At 36.0% G+C, this 20,897-nt stretch overlaps 2 protein-coding genes and 1 non-coding gene across 8 annotated transcripts in view; 2 read left to right on the top strand and 1 right to left on the bottom strand.

Moving 5' to 3' along the window:
• Positions 1-20,897, bottom strand: part of ccdc85ca (coiled-coil domain containing 85C, a) — a 115,501-nt gene that overhangs the window by 73,157 nt on the left and 21,447 nt on the right. For 2 of the 5 annotated variants that reach the window (NM_001045384.1, XM_005158676.6), the window contains 1 exon segment: positions 658-1,629. The exons of 2 other annotated variants lie outside the window; for them this stretch is intronic. In NM_001045384.1, the coding sequence (NP_001038849.1) occupies positions 658-1,363 (706 nt within the window). In that variant the 5' untranslated portion in view covers positions 1,364-1,629. 5 annotated transcript variants of the gene reach the window in all.
• Positions 7,850-17,868, top strand: hhipl1 (HHIP-like 1). 2 transcript variants are annotated; one of them, XM_021467084.3, is made up of 9 exons: positions 7,850-8,451; positions 9,890-10,536; positions 11,414-11,557; positions 11,656-11,984; positions 12,115-12,241; positions 14,204-14,349; positions 14,489-14,570; positions 15,029-15,111; positions 16,512-17,868. In XM_021467084.3, exons 1-9 carry the CDS (start codon positions 8,161-8,163, stop codon positions 17,060-17,062), a joined length of 2,400 nt encoding a protein of 799 aa, XP_021322759.1. In that variant the 5' UTR covers positions 7,850-8,160; the 3' UTR covers positions 17,063-17,868. The 2 variants fall into 2 exon arrangements, with proteins under 2 accessions (XP_021322759.1, NP_001314829.1); NM_001327900.1 differs by having other exon boundaries at positions 8,106-8,451; positions 16,503-17,598.
• On the top strand, positions 19,875-19,947 carry trnat-ugu (transfer RNA threonine (anticodon UGU)). The gene has a single exon. It is a non-coding gene; the product is annotated as a tRNA-Thr (tRNA).

Below are 20,897 nucleotides of genomic sequence, written 5' to 3'. Positions count from 1 at the left end.
ACAACGCCAAGCTGTAAAATCATTTGACGTTGATATTCGGTTGTTTTTAGGTTGTGTTGGAAAGCTTCAAAATGCAATGTTTGTGGACATTGATATCGGCCTGATTTTCATTTCCAAACAAAATGCAACGTCCCACAACGTTCGGGTACAATGTCAATCTGACGTCATATTGACGTCCTGTGCCTGCTGGGAATAGTGAGTGGCGGTTCATTCTGCTGTGGTGACCGCTGATTAATAAAAGGACTAAGCCAAAAAGAAAATTAATGATTGATTGATTGAATGAATGAATGAATGAATGAATGAATGAATGAATGAATGAATGAATGAATTAATGAATGAATGGTGAGTAAATTGACCTTTTTTGGGTGAACTATCCCTTTAAAACAAATAGATTTTTTCACACTTTTCATTAAATGCCCATGTTTCACGAAAACTTTTTTAAATTCTTGATTTGTGGCATAAATGTTTCGCTTTTTGTGCTTGAAGCTACCTCATGTTCATTCTACCAAACCAACACTCCTGAAGTTTTGCATTCATCACAAATCCCTTCTCCACTGAATTAACTTCTTCAAACACTGCTTCATCAAGAAAACAGCTGAACATGAAACTTTCAGAAGCTTTCCATCAAAAGCACTCAATCGAAAAGCTCAAACTCACCATTCAGCCCATTCGGTATGTTTCTAAGAAGATGGTTAGTCGATAAATCATCCATAGACCTCCTAATAGACGTGATCTTTCCCTCAGTGGGCTTGTGAATATGACTGTGGTGGTGATCAGGGCTTCCAGCACTGCCTGTACTAGATGTACTGCTTCCATCCCCAACATCCCTGACAGTGGCAGAACCACCATTCAGATTGCTCAGACTCGACTGACTGTCTATGGAGCTTCTGGATCCGGCTCCGTTCCTCTCATCGTCCAACATGATGATGATCTCCTTGAGCTCCAAGTTCTCCCTCATCACACTGTCCTGATTGCTCTCCAGCTCTTTCAGTTTTTGCTGAAACACGCCGACCTCCTTCCACATCACGCTGGCAGTGTATCTCCCAAACCTCTGCCATTCCCTGGACAGCTTCTTCCCTTTCTGCCGATCATCGTCCAAGAAGCAGCACAGTTCCCTGAGCTCCTGGTTGTCCTCTTGTAGCTTCTGGTTGACCTCCTTCAAGCTCCTTATTTCGTGCAGATGCAGTTGCAATCTCCGGTTGACGTCCTTCATCATGTTGCCGTGCTCCAGCATTAAGTTCATCTTTTCGGCGTCCACTTTTCGGAGTCTCCTCAGCAACTCCTCTTTGCTACATTTCTGCAGTTCCTCATCCGACACCTTGCTTAAATCATCCCTCGAGACGTCTGTAATGTTTTTGGCCATAGTCCTATAGTTAAAAAAGTGGTCTTGCGCGAAAGATCAGGTCACTTATTAATCATTCCTTCGCGTAAACGGAACGAGAAATATGAAACTCATGATTCAAATTAATCCAGTTATCAGAAAGATGAAAGAAGAACACCCCTACGAAGTGCTCGCGTAACTGACCCCCCAAAAAAGAAACAGTGTTTGATATAATATCCTTTTCTGTGGTTATTTCATAATCCCGTGAGCTGGAATCTCCTCTTTCTGATAGCGCTGAGCAGATGAATGGTGAGAAAATGCGCCCGTAGTTGCGCTTCAGCTCAACGCTCAGTGACGTCAACGTCGTCAGCGCTGCATTGCCTGCTGATATAAAGGGCTTTTCCTATAGAGGGCGCTTGACGGCTAAAAGGCGAATTTAACATAATACTAGTTGAAGTCAGAATTATTAGCCCCCTCTGTTTATTTTTTCGCCCAATTTCTGTTTAACGGAGAGTTTTACAACACATTTCTAAAAAGAATAGTTTTAATAACTCATCTCTAATAACTGATTTATTTTGTCTTTGCCATGATGACAGTCATTAATATTTTACTAGATATTTTTTTCAAGACACTTTTATACAGCTTTAAGTGACATTTAAAGGCTTAACTCTGTTAAATAGGTTAACGAGGCAGATTAGAGTAATTAGGCAAGTTATTGTTTAAAAAACTGCTTTTATTAAGTAAAAAAAAAAACAAATAATACTTTCTCCAGAAGAAAAAAAATATCAGAAATACTGTGAAAATTTCCTTGCTCTGTTAATCATAATTTGGGAAATATTCAAAAAATAAAAAAACAAAGGGGGGCTAATAATTTTGATTTTAACTGTATACAAAACATTGCTACATTGCCAGAATAAATAAAATCAAGTCAATTAAAAGGTTGAAACATAATACAGTAGATTTAAATATAAATGTACTTTATAAAAGTGCTATAAAACTGAATTGTATAAATATAAATTAAGAAAACAGAAAATAATCACAAATGCAGGAAAATATTAGACACGTTTAATGGATCAAAAGGCAAAGTTAAAATTCAATATAAAACATTGCAACATTATAAGAATAAATGAAATTAAGTCAATTGAAAGGTTGAAATATAATATAGTATATTTAAATATAAACATACAGTCAAAGTCTTTTTTAAACCCCCTGAATAATTAGCGCCCTGTTTATTTTTTTTTACCCAATTTCTGTTTAACGGATGGAAGATTTTTTCAACACATCTCTAAGGTCACTGGTTTGAGTCCCGGCTGGGTCAGTTGGAATTTCTGTGTGGTGTTTGCATGTTCTCCCCGTGTTAGCGTGGGCTTCCTCCGGGTGCTCCGGTTTCCCTGCAAGTCCAAAGACATGTGGTACAGGTGATTTATAAAAGCTAAATTAGCCATAGTGTATGAGTGTGAATGAGAGTGTATGGGCGTTTCTCATTGTTGGGTTGCGGCTGGAAGGGCATCCGCTGCATAAAATGTATGCTGGATAAGTTGGCGGTTCATTCCGCTGTGGAAACCCCTGATTAATAAAGGGACTATGCCGAAAATAAAATAAAAGAATGAATGAATACCTGGGTTGAATTTCAGGAAAAAAAATACTAGTTTGATTTAAGACACTTTTTAATATTTTTTTTCTTAAAAGCTGAAACAAATATAATGATGATGATTACTTTATGTTAAGCTGCTTTGGCACAATCTACATTGTAAAAGCGCTATATAAATAAAGATGAATTGAAGATTAAAATAACAATAATTATAATCATTTATAAAAACTTTCTAAAAATGTGCTGCATAAAAGAGCAAATATTGGATAATTTCTGAAAAATATTATACTAAAGAAAGGAATTGTATTTATTTATTTTAATTTCTGTTTACCCATATTTTATTTTATGCATTGATGTGTTGTTTGCTTTTAGTTTTTCATTTTACATCCAAAGATGAAAACTAAGTTATATTAGATTTTATGTGATTTAGCACAAATATTTCTGAATATATTATTTAGCCTTTAAATACAAACTTTTTCGTAAGAAGGGCCAAAAACCAAATATCAGTTGACAGCCATGGGCCGAAGGTAAATACCAGACTATATTACATCAAAGTTGCCATGGCTTCCTAATTTATTTCATAATATTTTTTAAAAATTTTGAAAACATTAAAATTGTTTATTTATTTAAATTGTATTATATAATGCAATAACTTTTTAAATGATAACTCATTGCAATAAAAACATAAGAAATTATTTATAACACAGTGGAGTTCAATGCTGAATACACTAGTCAAGCAGAATCTGCCCTTGACTTGATTTGCACATCAAATTCCCTGCATTGTCGGGTAACAGTATGAACATTCAAACAAAATATGATTAATTTACACCATTTAATTGAAACATTCTCCCTCTCTTCTCAGATGGCATGGCAGGCTAAATAAAAGGTTACCATGGGTCAGCTTTGGCCTGTAGGCCCTAGTTTGGGCATCTCTAAAAAATAACACTGAACAAAAATGGTGCTAAATATTTTTACTCAGAAACTGCTATTCATTAGACTTTTTTAAACAATAAACAAATCGAAAACTTTCATGGGGATTCATACACTTGGGATAGAAAAAAACACAATTGGTAATCTGTACCCATCACTATACAATTATTTCACAAATGTTATGTCACTAAATATTATTTACCAAGTTGTAAATATCTAAATGAATAAAGAAAACAATACAGTTTGAAATACATTGCATTGGATCCAGCTCATTGTAATCTCAAAATCACACAGAAGGAATGCAGAATTTCACAATCTGATACCATTAATTTAAATAAGCTGACAATTATGCAGCCCTCACATTGCACCACAGGCCCCTCACAGCCTAAAATGCAAACTAATCACTAGGGTACAATTTTAGATGTCTAATACAAGCCTACATATTATTTTCCAGTAGTTTTAAGCTAAATTGTGCATGTAAGATAAGGGCTCTGCCACCATGCATGTTGTTTGATATGAAATAGGGGCCAGGGGGCTTCTAACTGAAACATTAAATCGCCAGATAAGATTAAACAGATTAAAAAGCTTTAAAGAAAAGCACACTATTCATTAGCAATGTCAGTGACACATTACGTATAAAGCCAATAATGTGGTGGTATTTAAAGTTGTACCAAGTGCTTGATTACACCACTTGAGAGGTGTGAATGACAAATGATAGGGTTGAAAACAAGTAAAGAGAGGTAGGCATGTTTCAGCCAATAGGGAATCAGTTAAACTCTGCTCTCAAAGGCTGTTCATAATTTTCATGTGAACGCGGCTCTAAAAATAGCTTTCTGGGAGAATTCAAATGAGCTTCATTTTGTTAATAATAAAGCTCTGCAATTTTTTGACCTATATTTATACAATGAAGCATTATGGCAGGAACATTCCGGTGGATACCAAAGACTAGAATAACACCAAATTGGCTATTCATGCGTTAATACATTCTGTAATGTGAATGAATGCGAGAAAATTTAAATATCAAATGATCTCACCCTTTTAAAAGCAGATGCCCTTTTAATCTGCGTGGGTACTGAATTTACTCACTTCCCATGCTGTCGTGTGAACACATCGCCATCTAACGGCTAACATGACTCAATGTGTCTGCAAATGCATTCATTAATCAGCTGGAAACACTCAGGAACGGCTGAGTGACTCTTACATAAAAATAACAGCTGGAACTGACCCAAAGATTGCAAAACTAATTCGAGAAAACCTGCTTTCAAAAAATCTAGGCTGTGAATTACAACATAGATTTGATTAAAACTGGGTTTCCATAGTTCAGTTTTAACACTGCACATTTACCTGCCTGCTCTACCAAATGGCTGACCTTCTTTTTTACTTTTAAATAATGGCTGTTAAAGGCGACGCAGTGGCGTAGTAGGTAGGGCTGTCGCCTCACAGCAGGAAAGGTCGCTGGTTCGAGTCTCGGCTGGGTCAATTGGCGTTTTTGTGTGGAGTTTGCATGTTCTCCCTGCGTTTGCGTGGGTTTTCTCCGGGTGCTCCGGTTTCCCACAAAGTCCAAAGATATGCGGTATAGGTGAACTGGGTAGGCTAAATTGTCCATAGTGTATGTATTTGTGGGAATAAGTGTGTATGGGTTTCCCGATGATGGCTTGCGGCTGCGTAAAACATATGCTGGATAAGTTGGCGGTTGGTTCTGCTGTGGCGACCCCAGATTAATAAGGGAATAAGCCGAAAAGAAAATGAATGAATGAATGAATAAAGGCGTTTTAAAAAATGATTTCTTAAAATAATGGTTTACAGACATTCATTGCTGGTTTACAAAAAAAAAAAAAAAAAAAAACATCCTCCTGTTGCACTACTACCCTTATTTAGGTTTTACCTTAAAAAATAAACAAGAAAACATGTTAAATGAGAACCTAAACTATTTTATTGCATACAGTTGAAGTCATAATTATTAGCCCCCTTTAATTTTTTCCTTTTAAAAATTTTTCCCAAATGATGTTTAACAGAGCAAGAAAATTTTCACAATATGTCTGATCAATTTATTTCTTCTGGAGAAAGTTATTTGTTTTATTATGGCTAGAACAAAAGAATTTAAAAAAATCATTTTAAGGTCAAATTTATTAGCTCCTTATAGCTGTTTATTTTTTCTATAGTCTACAGAACAAACCATACTTTTACAATAACTTGCCTATTTAACCTTTTTAGATCTAGTTGAGCCTTTAAATGTCACTTTAAGCTGTATAGAAGTATCTTGAAAAATATCTAGTAAAATATTATTTACTCTCATCATGGAAAAGATAAAATAAATCAGTTATAAGAAATGAGTTATTAAAACTATTTTTATTAGAAATGTGTTGAAAAAAATCTCTCTGTTAAACAGAAATTGGGAAAAAAAATAAACAGGGGGGCTAATAATTCAGGGTGGGGGGCTAATATTTCTAATTTCAACTGTACTTCAAAAAATAAAGATGATTTAGAATTCAAAAATGTTTTAATAAATTAGTCTTATACTTCATATTATTCATAGCATATGTATTAATTCTGGTACTTTTACATGAAACTGATGTATCAACTATTTGGTAGTGGTTGATATTTCAGAAATTGAGGCATGTGTTAGAAAAAAATTCCATCCCAGCAGGAGGAGCTCAACCTGCGTTCTGTGGGTCCTAACACCCCAGTATAGTGAAGGGGACTCTATACTGCTCAGTACGCGCCGTCTTTTGGATGAGATGTTAAACCAAGGTCCTGACTCTCTGTGGTCATTAGAAATCCCATGATGTCCTTTGAAAAAGAGTAGGGGTTTAACCCCGGCATCCTGGCTAAATTTGCCCACTGGCCTCTGTCCATCATGGCCTCCTAACCATCCCCTTATCATAACTGACTTCATCACCCTGTCTCCTCTCCACCAATCAGCTGGTGTGTGGTGTGCGGTCTGGCGCAATATGGCTGCCGCCGCATTATGGAGGATGCTGCACACTGGTGGTGGATGAAGAGATTCCCCCCATTGTGTAAAGTGAGTGTCTAGAAAAGCGCTATATAAATGTAAGAAATTATTATTATTATTATTATTATTATTATTATTATTATTATTATTATTATTATTATTATTATTATTATTATTAAGAAATGCAATCCAAAAAATTTTTATTTGTAGGGCAGTTAAAGGGTAAACAGACATTGACCATGTATATTTATTGTTATTGAAGTCCTTTTTTTTTTCTTTTTTTTTTAATGTATGCATCCAAAGCCATTGATTTGCTGAGATTGACTTTACTTTCATTCCTTGTATATGTCCTCATTAAAAAAAGGACACAAACTCCACAATCTAGGCTATTAGGTCAGTAAATCTGGACCAAAGTATTTTATCAAATTGAAGTGAATATATTTAACAAATGCAGTTTGAAATTACCATTACCATTATCAGTTGTGCACATCAAACATAAGGAAACCATTTTTCAACAAAACAAGAGTTCTGAATAAAAAATAAACTGAACAAAGTGAGGATGTCCAAGTTTTTGAAATATTACTGGTAAACTGATTGCATAACAGCAAAAACAGATGGAAGAAAGATTATCGTTTAGTTTCCGTACATTCATAGCCAGTGTGCTACCCAGACTCATTGTGCTTTCATTATTAGTGGGTTTTGTAGCCTAGAAAATAATAACAATAATCATAACAATAGACATTAATCATATTTTCTCTTTAAATTGTCATGTTAATGCAATAAAAACTTATTAAAATTAGTGCTGCCATGCTCTTTTCATAAATGTATCTGCACCCAAAAAGCACATTCCAGTGAACTACTTTGAACCATATTTTAAAGCAATCCGACATTCATTTACTTCTTTGAAGACTTTTGAAATTCGTAAGTTTTGACACGTGTTAACATTTTACGTGAATGTAAAGCATGTTTTGAGTCTATAAAAATGAGCTTAAAGGGTTACAAAACCCAAAAACCCGCGGAAAGCTTTTTTGTCGTTTCTAATGGCAACTGCCGCATAACAACGCTTGCTAGACATGAATTACAGTCGGAGAATTGCGGCTTGGACCTGTATGTGTGTCTCACATCTGCTCAGGATGTAAGACATGACGTCTCGAAAGTCAAATGTGAAGGAGATGGTTTAGTTTTAGATTTGCAAGGTCGCTACACAGTAAATAGGACGTGAATTTGTTTGGTAATGGTTGATCATTAAAATCAGGGCAAAGTGCACGACTACATAAGTCAGTGAGGACACGCGTCGAGAAGACTATCCTCTTGCATAACTTTTACTTCCATGTATCTGAAGTTGGCAGCCAGGCTTTGAGCGTTATGTGGTATTTTTGCGACGTTTTTGGCCGTATATGGCAACCGCCGTTTATTTTATTTTATTTGTCTGCGTTTTGGATCGCACCTGCGATCCTGCATCCGCAATGTTTGGATTTTAAACCCCCCTTTCAGCCTCAACAGGAGCTTCAGTTTTGTCAAATGTATAAAAACTTTGGATGCTGTGACTATGCAAGAGACCAAGAACTGATGAAAAAATACTATCGGGTAATGGATAACTTTGATTATTATGGATATTCGAACTGTGCCTCGTACGTGCAGGATCTGCTGTGTCAGGTATGTTCAGTCTAAATCACAAAGTGTTCCGTTTTCTATGTAATGTACGTACTCAACCCGTTGCATGTCTGCCTCTCAACACGTACCGCAGCCATAAATAGTCAACAATGATGTCCAACACTGTCAGCCTTGCAAACTGAAACACAGAAATAGGGCAAATGACGTCACTAGGGCACTATTTTGACCACTGTTAACAAAATCTGAAACTAAAGTATATTGAAATGTGCATTTATATATCTACATCTATCTATCCCCTTTGGTTTCTTTTTCGTTTTTAAATATTTCCAACATGATGTTTAACATAGCAAGGAAATTTTCAGTGTGTCGGATAATATTTTTTTCTTCTGGAGAAAGTCTTATTTGTTTTATTTCGGCTAGAATAAAAGCAGTTTTTTTATTATTATTTTTATAATTTTAAGGTCAAAATTAATAGCCCCTTTAAGCTAAGTTTTTTTTCTTATTCTACAGAATAAACCATCGTTATACAATAACTTCACTAATTACCCTATCTTGCCTAGTAAACCTAATTCACCTAGTTAAGCCTTTAAATGTCACTAGCTGTATAGGAGTTTCTTGAAAAATATCTAGTCAAATATTATTTACTGTCATCATGGCAAAGATGAAATAAATCAGTTATTTGAAATGAGTTATTAAAACCATTATGTTAAGAAATATGTAGGAAAAAAAATCTGCTCTCCGTTAAACAGAAATTTAGAAAAAAATAATACACAGGGGGGCAAATAATTCTTACTTCAACTATGTATATATAAGTGTACAATCTTAAAAATAAAGCTATGAGAGCTGTCACAGGTTTTTTTTTTTTTACTTTTTTGGTACTAATATATACCCTTGAGGTATTAATATGGACCTTTTATGTACAAATTTGTACCTTTTGTAAAGGTACCACCCCAGTGACAGATCACGTACCTTTATTTCTGAGAGTGTAGTATCTTGCGCTGATGACATCATTTGGAGCAAAGTATTCATCATCACCACAACGAAAGGAACATTTTTCATAAAAACCTACTTTTAAAGGATAATGTTTTTAGTAGAAATATATATATTTTTTTTATATTTAGTAACTGTTTTAATTTTTGCATTCAATGACATTGCAATGTGAGCGATATCTTAGGGAATATTGTTTATGTTAATGTCTTGAATTCATTACTTGAGTCATTTGTCTTTTTAAAAGACAGTCTTAACATAGAGTCTATGTTTTGCAACTGGTAGCTTACGTAATTAAGCTATAGGGGGTCAAATAGGGACTTCTGGGGTTACTTCTACCCCAATGCAGAGTGGTTTGCTGTAAACACTACCTTGAGGTTTAAGTGGTTGTGGTCTTTCAGAGTGTTGCATGTGGAAAGGCAGACATGACTAGTCAAGTACATTGTTTAAGAGTGGCACAATTCAGTTCCATCCCCCCTCTGTTTGTCTTCAGGAATGTTCTCCATATGCTGCTCACTTGTTTGATGCCGAAGACCCCAGTACGCCTTTACGGACAATACCTGGACTCTGTCCAGACTACTGCGCTCAATTCCATTCCAAGTGCAGGTCTTTTCTTACCTTATTGTCTGACGATCCACGTCTTGCAGAACTTGAGCATGACCAACGCAAGCTTTGTCAGTATTTAGAACTGGACGACCCAGATTACTGCTATCCTCATTTGCTGAGTAATGAACATTTGAACAAAAATCTGGGCCGCACTGCAGCAGACTCTGAGGGCTGTTTACAGTTATGTTTGGAAGAGGTAGCTAATGGACTCAGAAATCCTCTTGCCATGGTTCATGCCAATGATGGCACACACAGGTTTTTTGTTGCCGAACAAGTTGGCCTGGTCTGGGTGTACCTTCCAGATCAATCAAAGCTTGAAAAGCCCTTTCTAAACATCACAAAAGCCGTGTTGACATCTCCATGGGAAGGTGATGAACGAGGATTTTTGGGGCTCACCTTTCACCCCCGCTTTAAATACAATGGGAAACTGTATGTCTACTACTCTGTCGAAGTGGGCTTTGATGAGAGAATCCGTATCAGTGAGTTCCGTATCTCTTCTACGGATATGAATGTGGTGGATCACACTTCAGAGAGGTGAGCAGCTGTTTTTTTTTTTTTTTTGGCAACACATTCCTAAAAATAAAGGTGCTAAAATATGACTTTGATTTCAGTGCAGTAGAACAATTCTGGGTTGCCAAAAGAAAAAAATCTTAAAGTTCTTAATGTGAGAAATATTTTAAAGGGGTCACATTATGTTTTTCTACAATTGATAAAGCACAAGTTCCATTTCAAATTGAGTAATCTAAATCAGATTCAGGGAGCACTGTTTATGAGCTCCCACAAATGCCTTAATGTTAGTCCTGCATTTCATTCATACATTCATTTTCCTTCAGTTTAGTCCTTTATTTATCAGGGGTCGCCACAGCGGAATAACTTACGGCATTTGTTTTACACAGCGGATGCCCTTCCAGCCAAAACCTAGTAGTGGGAAACACACATTCACATATGCACTCATACACTACGGCTAGTTGTGTAGTTTATCCAGTTCACCTATACATGTCTTTGCACTGTGGGGGATACCCGAGTACCCGGAGGAAACCCACGCCAACACTGGGAGAATGCAAACTCATACTTACAATAAGTTCATACTCACAATATTTAAGCACATATGCAGATATTTACTTTGCTTTGCTGGATTAACTGAGGTAGAGACTGTAAAAGCACCTCCCTCCTCTGTAAATTAGGCGGCTGTGAAGAATTTTGAGATGAAAACTCACTATCACATTTTTGGGACACATGAGAGATTACATATTATGTATTTAATATAATTTTACATATTATATATTCAGTACGATGCACTAATTTTCCCTTTTAGGTAATGTTGTGTGCAAAAGAATGCCAGATTCTTCATGAAACCATTAATATCAATATAGTGTCCATTATTACTCACGTTGTCTTCATGCCTTATCAGAATCATTTTAGAGATCGACGAACCTGCTTCTAATCACAATGGTGGGCAGCTTCTCTTCGCCGATGATGGATACTTATACATCTTCACTGGGGATGGCGGAATGGCAGGAGATCCATTTGGGAAATTTGGAAATGCTCAGAACAAGTATGTTAAAATGATTAGCTAACATTCCTTGAATATTTAGTTATTGCACAAAAAGGACAGATTGGTGATCATCTTCCATCTCTGGATGTTTTTGCTAGATCTGCACTTTTGGGAAAGGTTCTTCGAATTGATGTAGATGACAATGAACGAGGGCCACTGTATAGAATCCCAGCGGACAATCCGTTTGTGCATGAACCCAAAGCTCGGCCAGAGGTGTATGCCTATGGTGTGAGGAACATGTGGAGATGTTCGGTAGACAGAGGAGATCCGATAACCAAGGAGGGACGAGGACGAATCTTTTGTGGGGATGTGGGCCAGAATAAGTATGAGGAGGTGGACATTGTGGAGAAGGGCCGGAATTATGGTTGGAGAGCAAAAGAAGGCTTCTCTTGTTATGACAAAAAACTTTGCGCCAACAGTTCCTTAGGTAGGAATACTGTTACTGCACTACCAATGACTGTCCTTTAAATTCTTAATATAAAGTAGAAAAATATTGATTTTGTTTGTATGGATAAGTGCCGTTTTCAACCCAGTACGCCTATAATTTTTACTTCTAGACGATGTTCTTCCAATTTACGCATATCCACACAAAATGGGTAAATCTGTCACTGGTGGATATGTGTACAGAGGCTGTGAAAATCCTAATTTAAATGGCTTGTACATATTTGGAGATTTCATGAGTGGGTGAGTTATGATATATATTCTAAAAGGTTTTGGAATAGTTTGATTTTAAATGTTTTTTTGTTTTTTTTAAACATCTTTTCTTGCTGTCGAACCCAAAGTACAGAAAGTACAAAACTGAACAACAAATCACCATATTAAAAGATTTCTGAACGATCATGTGATGCTAAAAGTGCAGCTTTAAAATCACAGAAATTTTTTACATTTTGAAATCAATTTCAAAAGGAAATAGTTATTTTAAATATTGTAAATATATTTAATTCTTTACTGTTTTTGCAGTGTGTTTATGGGTCAAATAAACGCAGGGTTGGTCTGCAGAGGAGATGTCTTAAAAGAACATCAAAAATCTTACTGTTCAAAAATTGTACTGTTTTGACTGATAGTGTTTAGACAAAGAACATATCATAACCATTTGAAAAGCCACTATTTTGCATGATAAAAGGTCATATTTTGGTTTTGGGGGTCTCCCAAAATGTCTAACGACATTCAGTATTAATCCACAAAGTGGTTAAAGTTGAACTATTTTGAAATTTGACAGCGCCACGCGTGTATGAACAGCTGATGGTGGCCATAGCAACAAACAGTAGAGGATCATGAATTCAGAAACAAGTTTAAATCGGTAAGGGTAATTTTCAACTTATAATAGATAAGTGATTACACGCCACGTGGAGTAATTACAACTTATAACTAGGGACAGACAGAATCTGCGGTGATTTTTTGCTATTTCTGCAGAGAATTTTGGTAATAATCTGTGGATTTCTGCGCAATTTTTTTGAGAGTATCATAACTAAAACCTTAATATGTGAAATAAAAAGTAATATCTTTTAACTTTTATTTAATGTTTAAAATGCAAATTCAATTAGATTCACTTTATTTGGTAAACAAAGCAAGTCTCAAATATTACTGTACAAATTGTATTGTACATAAATCAGATGAACATTTTCATATTAGTCAATAATATTACTGTAATTAATTTAGTAAACTAAATAAATATAGATTTACACACATTTAAGTAAACAAGTAAATAAACAAATTAAAATCTGTGGAAAATCTGCGTAATTCTGCACGCGCAGATTCAGTGTGGCCCTATAACACACAAATAAACACATATTTTGCAAACTACACAAAACGAGGCAGCAATTTTAATTACACTAACATGTTATGATGAGCATGAAGAAGAAACTGGTCCTGTAACAGTTACTGACAAAGTCCCTGTCAAAGTCTGACAAAGTCTCATACATAATAGTCTTTGCTGCTCCTTCCTTTAATAGCAAACGCCCAGCGACTCCCGTGCTGCAGCATAGGCTATTGTATCAATCATCAGAGAAATGACAAGAACAAACGCAGCACTAGGTTGGCATTACTGTGGTATTGTTGTGAAAATGGACTTTAACCCTTTATTACCCACGCTAAATCTCCATCTGTCAGTGATCGTCGTCTTCGTGATCAGTCCAGCGATCGCCTGCGCTCCTCTAGTGTCTGAAGGGAAAGGGGTTCACGTTTTACCAGAGCCAGCACTTCATATTCAGTGATGTACAATATCACGTTCAAGCAAAAGATCTGAACCCGACTCGATTCATTTATTCGACTCTGAGTCGACTATTTCATTAAAAAAATCAATTTTAGTTTTTAGTTTTAAACACGGTGCACTTTCAGATTTAAACCTCAGCTGGATGTTTACATTCATTTAGTGTTGTGTTACACACTGTAGGGAAGGTCATTTTCAAAAACCCATAATAGGGGCTCTCTAAACCTTTGGAGTAATTGCAATTTTTGTCAAAATAAATAAATAAAATAAAAATAAGAAAAGAAAATTAAATGTTTCTTAAACATCAGATCAACAAATGTTAATGATTCCTAACTTAAAAACTTACTTTTAATAATATTTCAATAATAATAATAATGTTACTGATTTTTGCTGTAACGAAATTACAAACAAAATGTTTACTATTTGAATTCCCACAGACGTCTGATGAGTTTAAAGGAGAACAGACAGACTGGCAACTGGGAATACAATGAGATTTGCATGGGTATAGGTCTGACTTGTTCATTTCCAGGACTCATCAATAATTACTATCCATACATCATATCCTTTGCAGAGGATGAGGCAGGTATGTATCCAGATTATCTATACAATTGCACTTTTTAAATGCTGCATGAATATCCTGCTCGTGGACAAACACTATTCATGATTTTTAAATGAATTTGATCACTATTTAATGTGACTTATCCTGTATTCCGTGTGACCAGGTGAACTATATTTTATGTCCACTGAAATACCAAGTGCAACATCTCCAACGGGTGTTGTGTATAAGATTGTTGACCCCTCAAGGTATATCTATATATATTTTTATCACTCATAATTACTTGTCTTATGGTGTGCAAAGATCAGCTTGTGTTGCCTCCTGACAGATTTTGATCTCAAAAGACAAAAAAGGGCTGTGTTCGCAGCAATATGAGTTGCTGTAATGTATCGCTCATTCTATAAAATTACGACTGGCAAAGCACTACGCTAATTTCTAGGTTACAGTGAGACACAATAGATGTGAGTTGGGCCAATCCATGAAGTTAAACTGTTTCAAAAGTGTAGCCCCAAGACATAAACAATGTGCAGGCAACATGATATTAGTATGAAAACTCACTTTCTACGTGATCATTATAATGTGATGCCTAAATCATTAAAATAAAGTAAAAACGAGAACATCATGGATATGTTTTGTGCTTAACTGGTATTAAATCTAAAATGTTCTTTCTTTAAAAAATGTTAACTTTATTTTAACTTTATTACAGACGTGCACCTCCAGGAAAATGTCATTATGAACCACATTCAGTTCGGGTTAAAAGCAACATTATACCATTTGAGCCAAAAGAAAGTAAGTAAGCCTTTTAGTTAAAATCTTTAGAAATCTAGGAAACCTGTTCAACTAAAAGTGTGTTTTTCTTATCAAGTAATGTAGCCAATAGATTAAGAATTTTTCATCAGATATGCCATAGTGTTCTACAGGGATGGTATTTTTTGTAGGCCCAGCCTGAAGCTTATTATAGAAAAAAGGAAAATAAAAAAGTTTGTTTTTCATGATCATCTTTAGAATCAAATATTAAAATCATGCCGTAAATGAACTACAGTACATGGCAATCGGACCACGTCAGCATCACCATTATGCTTACTTGTGTGTGGTACGCTTGTGTGTGAGTGCACAACGCGCCAAAGTCCGAAACTGAAAGCGAGACTTGACTTTTAAGGGACTGTTTCATATGGATTAATTAATCATTCTTACTGTTCATTGAACGCAAACTGCCGTAGTTTATTAAATACGCAAACCCCTCACTGCACGACAGCTGCACACCTTCAGCAAACCTCCTAATTCCTGCAGCACGAGGGCTTTATGATTGTTTATGAGCGTTAAAAGTGGCGGATCTGTTCAGCGAAATATCTGAGTGCATGTCACCGCATCCCTAAGGTCTAAAGCAAAATAACTAGAGAAATGATGACGTAACCGTGCCGAGGCCCGACTGTAATGTGAGTGCGGGCCGTTGGGGGAGACGGGAGGGGGGACAAGCGTGCTTTGGCCCAGTTCGAGGCAACTGTACATAGTGTGAGTACGCCCTAAGCTTGTGGTTAAACTAGGTTTTCCATTCCTGGATCAAAACATACGCAAGGGCCGGTTGCCAGATGGCCAACAGGAGCGAGTCTCGAGCCTAAAAGCTGATATAAATAGTGTTCTAAATAAAAGCAATGGCACATGATAGAAGGAATATTTTTTCATATTAAAAGGAGTTTTTGTATATCCTAGATTTTGAATAGGGTATATGCAGAACAATGCAGAAGGACTTTTAATTTGTCAGTAACCTGGCTCAAACGCTTCCCATGAACTGTATGCCTTTACAAAATCAGCGAGTTTGAGGTCTGTTTTCTTTAAAAATCAAATAATCTTCACTGCCTGAATGATATATACGCTATAAAGTAGGTCTCAGAATGAGAAGCACTGCATTACATGACATTTTTCCACGGAAAGCACATTTTCAAAGCAGAATATCTGAGTTCAGCATTGTTTTTCAGATAAACAAGAATGTTCACTTATCATGTTATATCTGCAAACATTATGGTATTTTTATGCTTTAGAAAATTCAAAAACTTACATGCAGCACCTTTTACTGACTTTAGAACATTCAAAAATGCTATCTCTTTTAGGACTCAATGCTGTTTAACTCTATACTATCATAACTGAGTAATTGATTTCTCTATAAATCCTCCTTTTAACAGCACTGATAGGAGTCCATATTCCAACAAAGCAGCCCAAACTATCAAACACAGAGGAACCTCCTCTTGTTACCACAAAAGACTGGCTTCGGGAGCTGCTAGACAACTTTAGGGAGGAAGATGGGCAGATCACCACAACACCATTCACCCCTACTACACCCAAACCTGTCAGGACATCCAGACAGCGGAAGGGCAGGCGCAGGAAGGGCAAGCACAAGAACGGAGCAGTGAGGCTGGTTGGGGATGAAGAGGGACAGAGGGATCGTGGAAGGGTTGAGGTTTACGCTAATGGAGAATGGGGGACCGTTTGTGACGACCTCTGGAACACCAAGAACGCCGTGGTGGTTTGTCGGCAGCTCGGGTTCCTCCATGCACTTAAAGCTGCCAAGCACGCAGAGTTTGGAGAGGGAACAGGGCTGAAGATTATTCTGGATGATGTGCAGTGCGAAGGGACGGAGGAAACTCTTTTGGACTGTCAGCATGCTGGGATTGGCACTCACAACTGTGCGCATTATGAAGACGCAGGGGTAGTGTGTGGAAATTCAGTTGCCAGCCTGCAATGACCTTAACAGATTCTGAAAAGAACCATTTAGTTGTGGCACATACATTTGAAGTCAGAATTATTAGCCCCCCTGAATTATTAGACACCCTGTTTATTTTTTCCCCAATTTCTGTTTAATGGAGAGCAGATTTTTTCAACACATTTCTAAACATAATAGTTTTAATAACTCATCTGTAATAACTGATTTATTTTATCTCTGCCATGATGACAGTAAATAAAATATGACTAGATATTTTTCAAGACACTTCTATACAGCTTAAAGTGACATTTCAAGGCTTAACTAGGTTAACTAGGCAGGTTAGGGTAATTAGGCAAATTATTGTATAACGATGGTTTGTTCTGTAGTTTATCGAGAAAAATATAGCTTAAAGGGGCTAATAATATTGTGCCTAAAATGGTGTTTAAAAAACTAAAAGCTGCTTTTAATCTAGCCAAAATAAAACAAATAAGACTTTCTCTAAACGAAAAAAATATTATCAGTCATACTGTGAAAATGTCCTTGCTCTGTCAAACATCATTTGGAAAATATTTTAAAAAGAAGAAAAAAATTCGAAGGGGGCTAATACTTTTGACTTTAACTGTAGGTCTACCTCACCCTTACCAACTGCAGTACAGGCTAATAAAACATAATATTTGAATTTGGTTTTAATTATAACAAAATATTTATAGTTTGATGCTTAAATTCACAGACCTATGTGTATGCTTATGTCTGAATCAATAAACTAAATTGTATTCTCTTACAAATGTGATCACTGCTTAACCTCTGTGACAGCATCATTTGTTCACCAATAAATCTGAAACTATAAACTGTCAATGGTTGTTTATTATATACATACAAAACAGCAGCATTTCACACTCACAATACAACTTAAAACTCAGCCAAAACATTGAATGACCATTGATTAAGCATTTCCTTCTCTCCTTTAAGTATGAGATTTCTTTTTCTGGTGAACACTGATGAGATTTAAAAGAATGTTGGAACTAATCGGAAACTAGCTTGACAAAGGCCTACACAGTTTGATATTAACAGGTTTTGAAACAAGCGTAGGCTGTGTAACTGACTGAGTAATTTTTGGGTGAACTAAAGCAGTGGTTCCCAACTGTTTTTTGCCTGACACCCCCTTTTTCACTGGAAAATATTGTAAGGCCCTCATTTTGTGATATTATCGCTCATAAAAATTTGCAGTAAGGATGAAAGAAACTGTTGTTTTCAAATAAACTGTGTTTATTACTATATCTAGATATTTTTATGCAAAAATAATAGCCTAATGTAAAATATAAAAGCAAAACATCAGTAGGCCATTTGTAACAGAAAAACATAAGCCTTTGGCCTTTAAATTGGCTTGATATTAGTTGCCAATTTTTTTAAAAGTCTTGTCAGTAGCTGTGATGTCCCTCATCTCATTGTGGGTGTGTGTCAATTGTTTTGCAAAAAAATGCTCTGGGATTGCCGCGGTATTGGGGTTGAGTCGTCTGCGAATATCTTATTAATTTGGATGGTCTCATGCAATCGTTAGCTAGAACTTTGGCACAGATAATACATTGTGGCTGGGTCGGGGACTCTTTGCTTCAAGAAAGTGGAATAAAACCATAGTTCAGGTAACTACCTTGGTATTTCCTGTATTTCGTGTTTCCAGTATTGCTAGCGCTGAGACCCAAAATGTTTGGAGCTTCGTTCTCCAAAATTGTACACTGCTAAAATGTTTTTTAAATATGACGCAAAGCCCCACAGAGCTTGCTGAGGCCCCCTTGTGGGCCCCTGTTGGGAACTGCTGAACCAAAGGACCTAAGAATATGATCAGGACATACCATCTAAAGCAGAGATGCCCAAACTAGGGCCCATGGGCCAAAGTTGGCCCATTGTAACCTTTAATATAGCCTCCCATCCCATCTGAGAAGAGAAGGAGAATTTTGGGGAGGGTTGGGGTTAATGCTTTTAATACACAGTTGTTTCTAATTTAACGTAGGTTTTCATTTGTTAGTTTTATTTTTAAGCTACAAAAAGACTTTCTCTGATTAAATGTTTCAATTAAATGTTGTAAATTAATCCATTTTTTCATGAACATACTGTTTGCTCTGTGGATTGAGCACAATTCAGAAGTCTTCAGTGAGCAAATCAAGGTGCAGCTTGACTAGTGTATTCTGTGTTAAACTCCATAGTGTTATGAATGGAATTCTTATGTTTTCTTTGTAATAGGTTCATTAAAGAGTAAAAAATATACAATGGATTAGTTAATATGATTAAAGTAATGTTATCTATTTATTTTTTTAAATAACCAAGGACGTTATTCATGGAAACTTTGTGATACAGCTTTATATTTTTACCTTCGACCCACGGCCCTCAATCGAGTTTGGTTTTTGGCCCGAATTCCTAAAAAAAAAAAAAAAAAAAAAAGTTTGGCCACCCCTGATCTAAATTAACATAACCAACAACAAATGGCAATCGTAGCTACTTATTTAAGAGAGTATTTAAGTATTTGTTTACTAGTGTAGCAAACTAATTATATTTTAATTAAACATACTATTTTAATATTATGCTGGTTGGAAGTTAACGTTACTCTAATCCTATCGTTACAGTAGGAGTCTGCAAACCCAGCAAACCTTATCCTTTTTAAGCAAGCGTTTGTTTTTGTAGAGATAATATTTAACTTTATTACTCGTTGCTAGTTAAACATCTGAAGAATAGGGTTTTATGATTAATACATAATATTGAAAACAATAACAATATTCTACATTTCGTCTAATAATCAGACGCTTTTCGTGGATGTAAAAGCGCCTTTATTATCTGTTAGCCTGACTCGGCACGTTAACACGGCTCCATAGCTCAGTGGTTAGAGCACTGGTCTTGTAAACCAGGGGTCGCGAGTTCGATCCTCGCTGGGGCCTCGCTTTTTTTCCTCTCAAAAACGAAACCGTAGTAACTAAAAATGGCTACGAATTTAAGCTGGTATAAAAAAGCCGCTTATCAAAACTGAACTTGAACAAAGGACGTGTTTTAAATCTCAGAAGAGAGCAACGTAGTTTTTTTATTAGGATAACAGTCATTAAAATAAACATATTAATGTAAAAATATTGATGTTAAGCATCATTCATAGCTTTCTTGAGCATCGTTTGGGTAGTCATGTAGTACATGTCTTTAAAAAATTCCCATCCTAACAGGACTTAATAAGTTGTTCAATCCAAATGTGGGTCGATGACATTGTTCTCATTGCAATAAGGATGTCTTTGTGAGCTGAATTCCAGCTCTGCTTTAAACAAGGTCATTGATATGCTGAGCATTCAATCACGTAGGTAGTGCCAGACTATCGCTGCCAGCTTCTCTTCCAAAATTGGCATCTGAAAAGTAATTTAGCTCTCTGCCTCCAGAAACACATCATTTAGAAAGCAATGAAGGTCTCCCTGTCAAACAGACCAACAGTGAAGTGACGAACATCGTTTAATAGATTTCTCTAAACGTCTTCCCCTGTAGACGTACTGCAAGTAGAATCCTTTATTCAAGTGTATTGCACTATGACCATTAGCTATCTACTGATAAATTATGCTACACTTCAAAAGTACAACACAAATAGGGCATAAAAAGCATAGGCTATATATGTACATACACTATATCATTCCCTATATAATTATAAGATTACACAAAAAGGTGTGCAATAAAATATAAGGTTCTGTTTTGCTAACATAAATTCACACGAGCCTTTTATTTTTAATTTCAAAGTAATTAATTGTGTAGTTATAGTGACACCTACTGGCTGAAAAAGTAAATTGATTGTGAAAATAAATTTGAGTAGCTACTGTTATCATCTGCTGCCAATAGATGTCAGTGTTGCACTGCAATA

This window comes from Danio rerio, chromosome 17, assembly GCF_049306965.1.
Source record: "Danio rerio strain Tuebingen ecotype United States chromosome 17, GRCz12tu, whole genome shotgun sequence".
In the NCBI taxonomy this organism is placed as follows: domain Eukaryota; kingdom Metazoa; phylum Chordata; class Actinopteri; order Cypriniformes; family Danionidae; genus Danio; species Danio rerio.
The sequence above is the reverse complement of the archived record's forward strand: the minus strand, read 5'-3'. Positions and strand labels throughout refer to the sequence as shown.

Bases quoted from the DNA above. Each gene is read 5' to 3' on its own strand.
- hhipl1 (NM_001327900.1), top strand. From the start codon at position 8,161: ATGTGGTATTTTTGCGACGTTTTTGGCCGTATATGGCAACCGCCGTTT. The intron at 11,558-11,655 runs GTATGTTAAAAT...TGTTTTTGCTAG, and splicing joins TTTGGAAATGCTCAGAACAA to ATCTGCACTTTTGGGAAAGG. The intron at 15,112-16,502 runs GTAAGTAAGCCT...TCCTTTTAACAG, and splicing joins ACCATTTGAGCCAAAAGAAA to CACTGATAGGAGTCCATATT.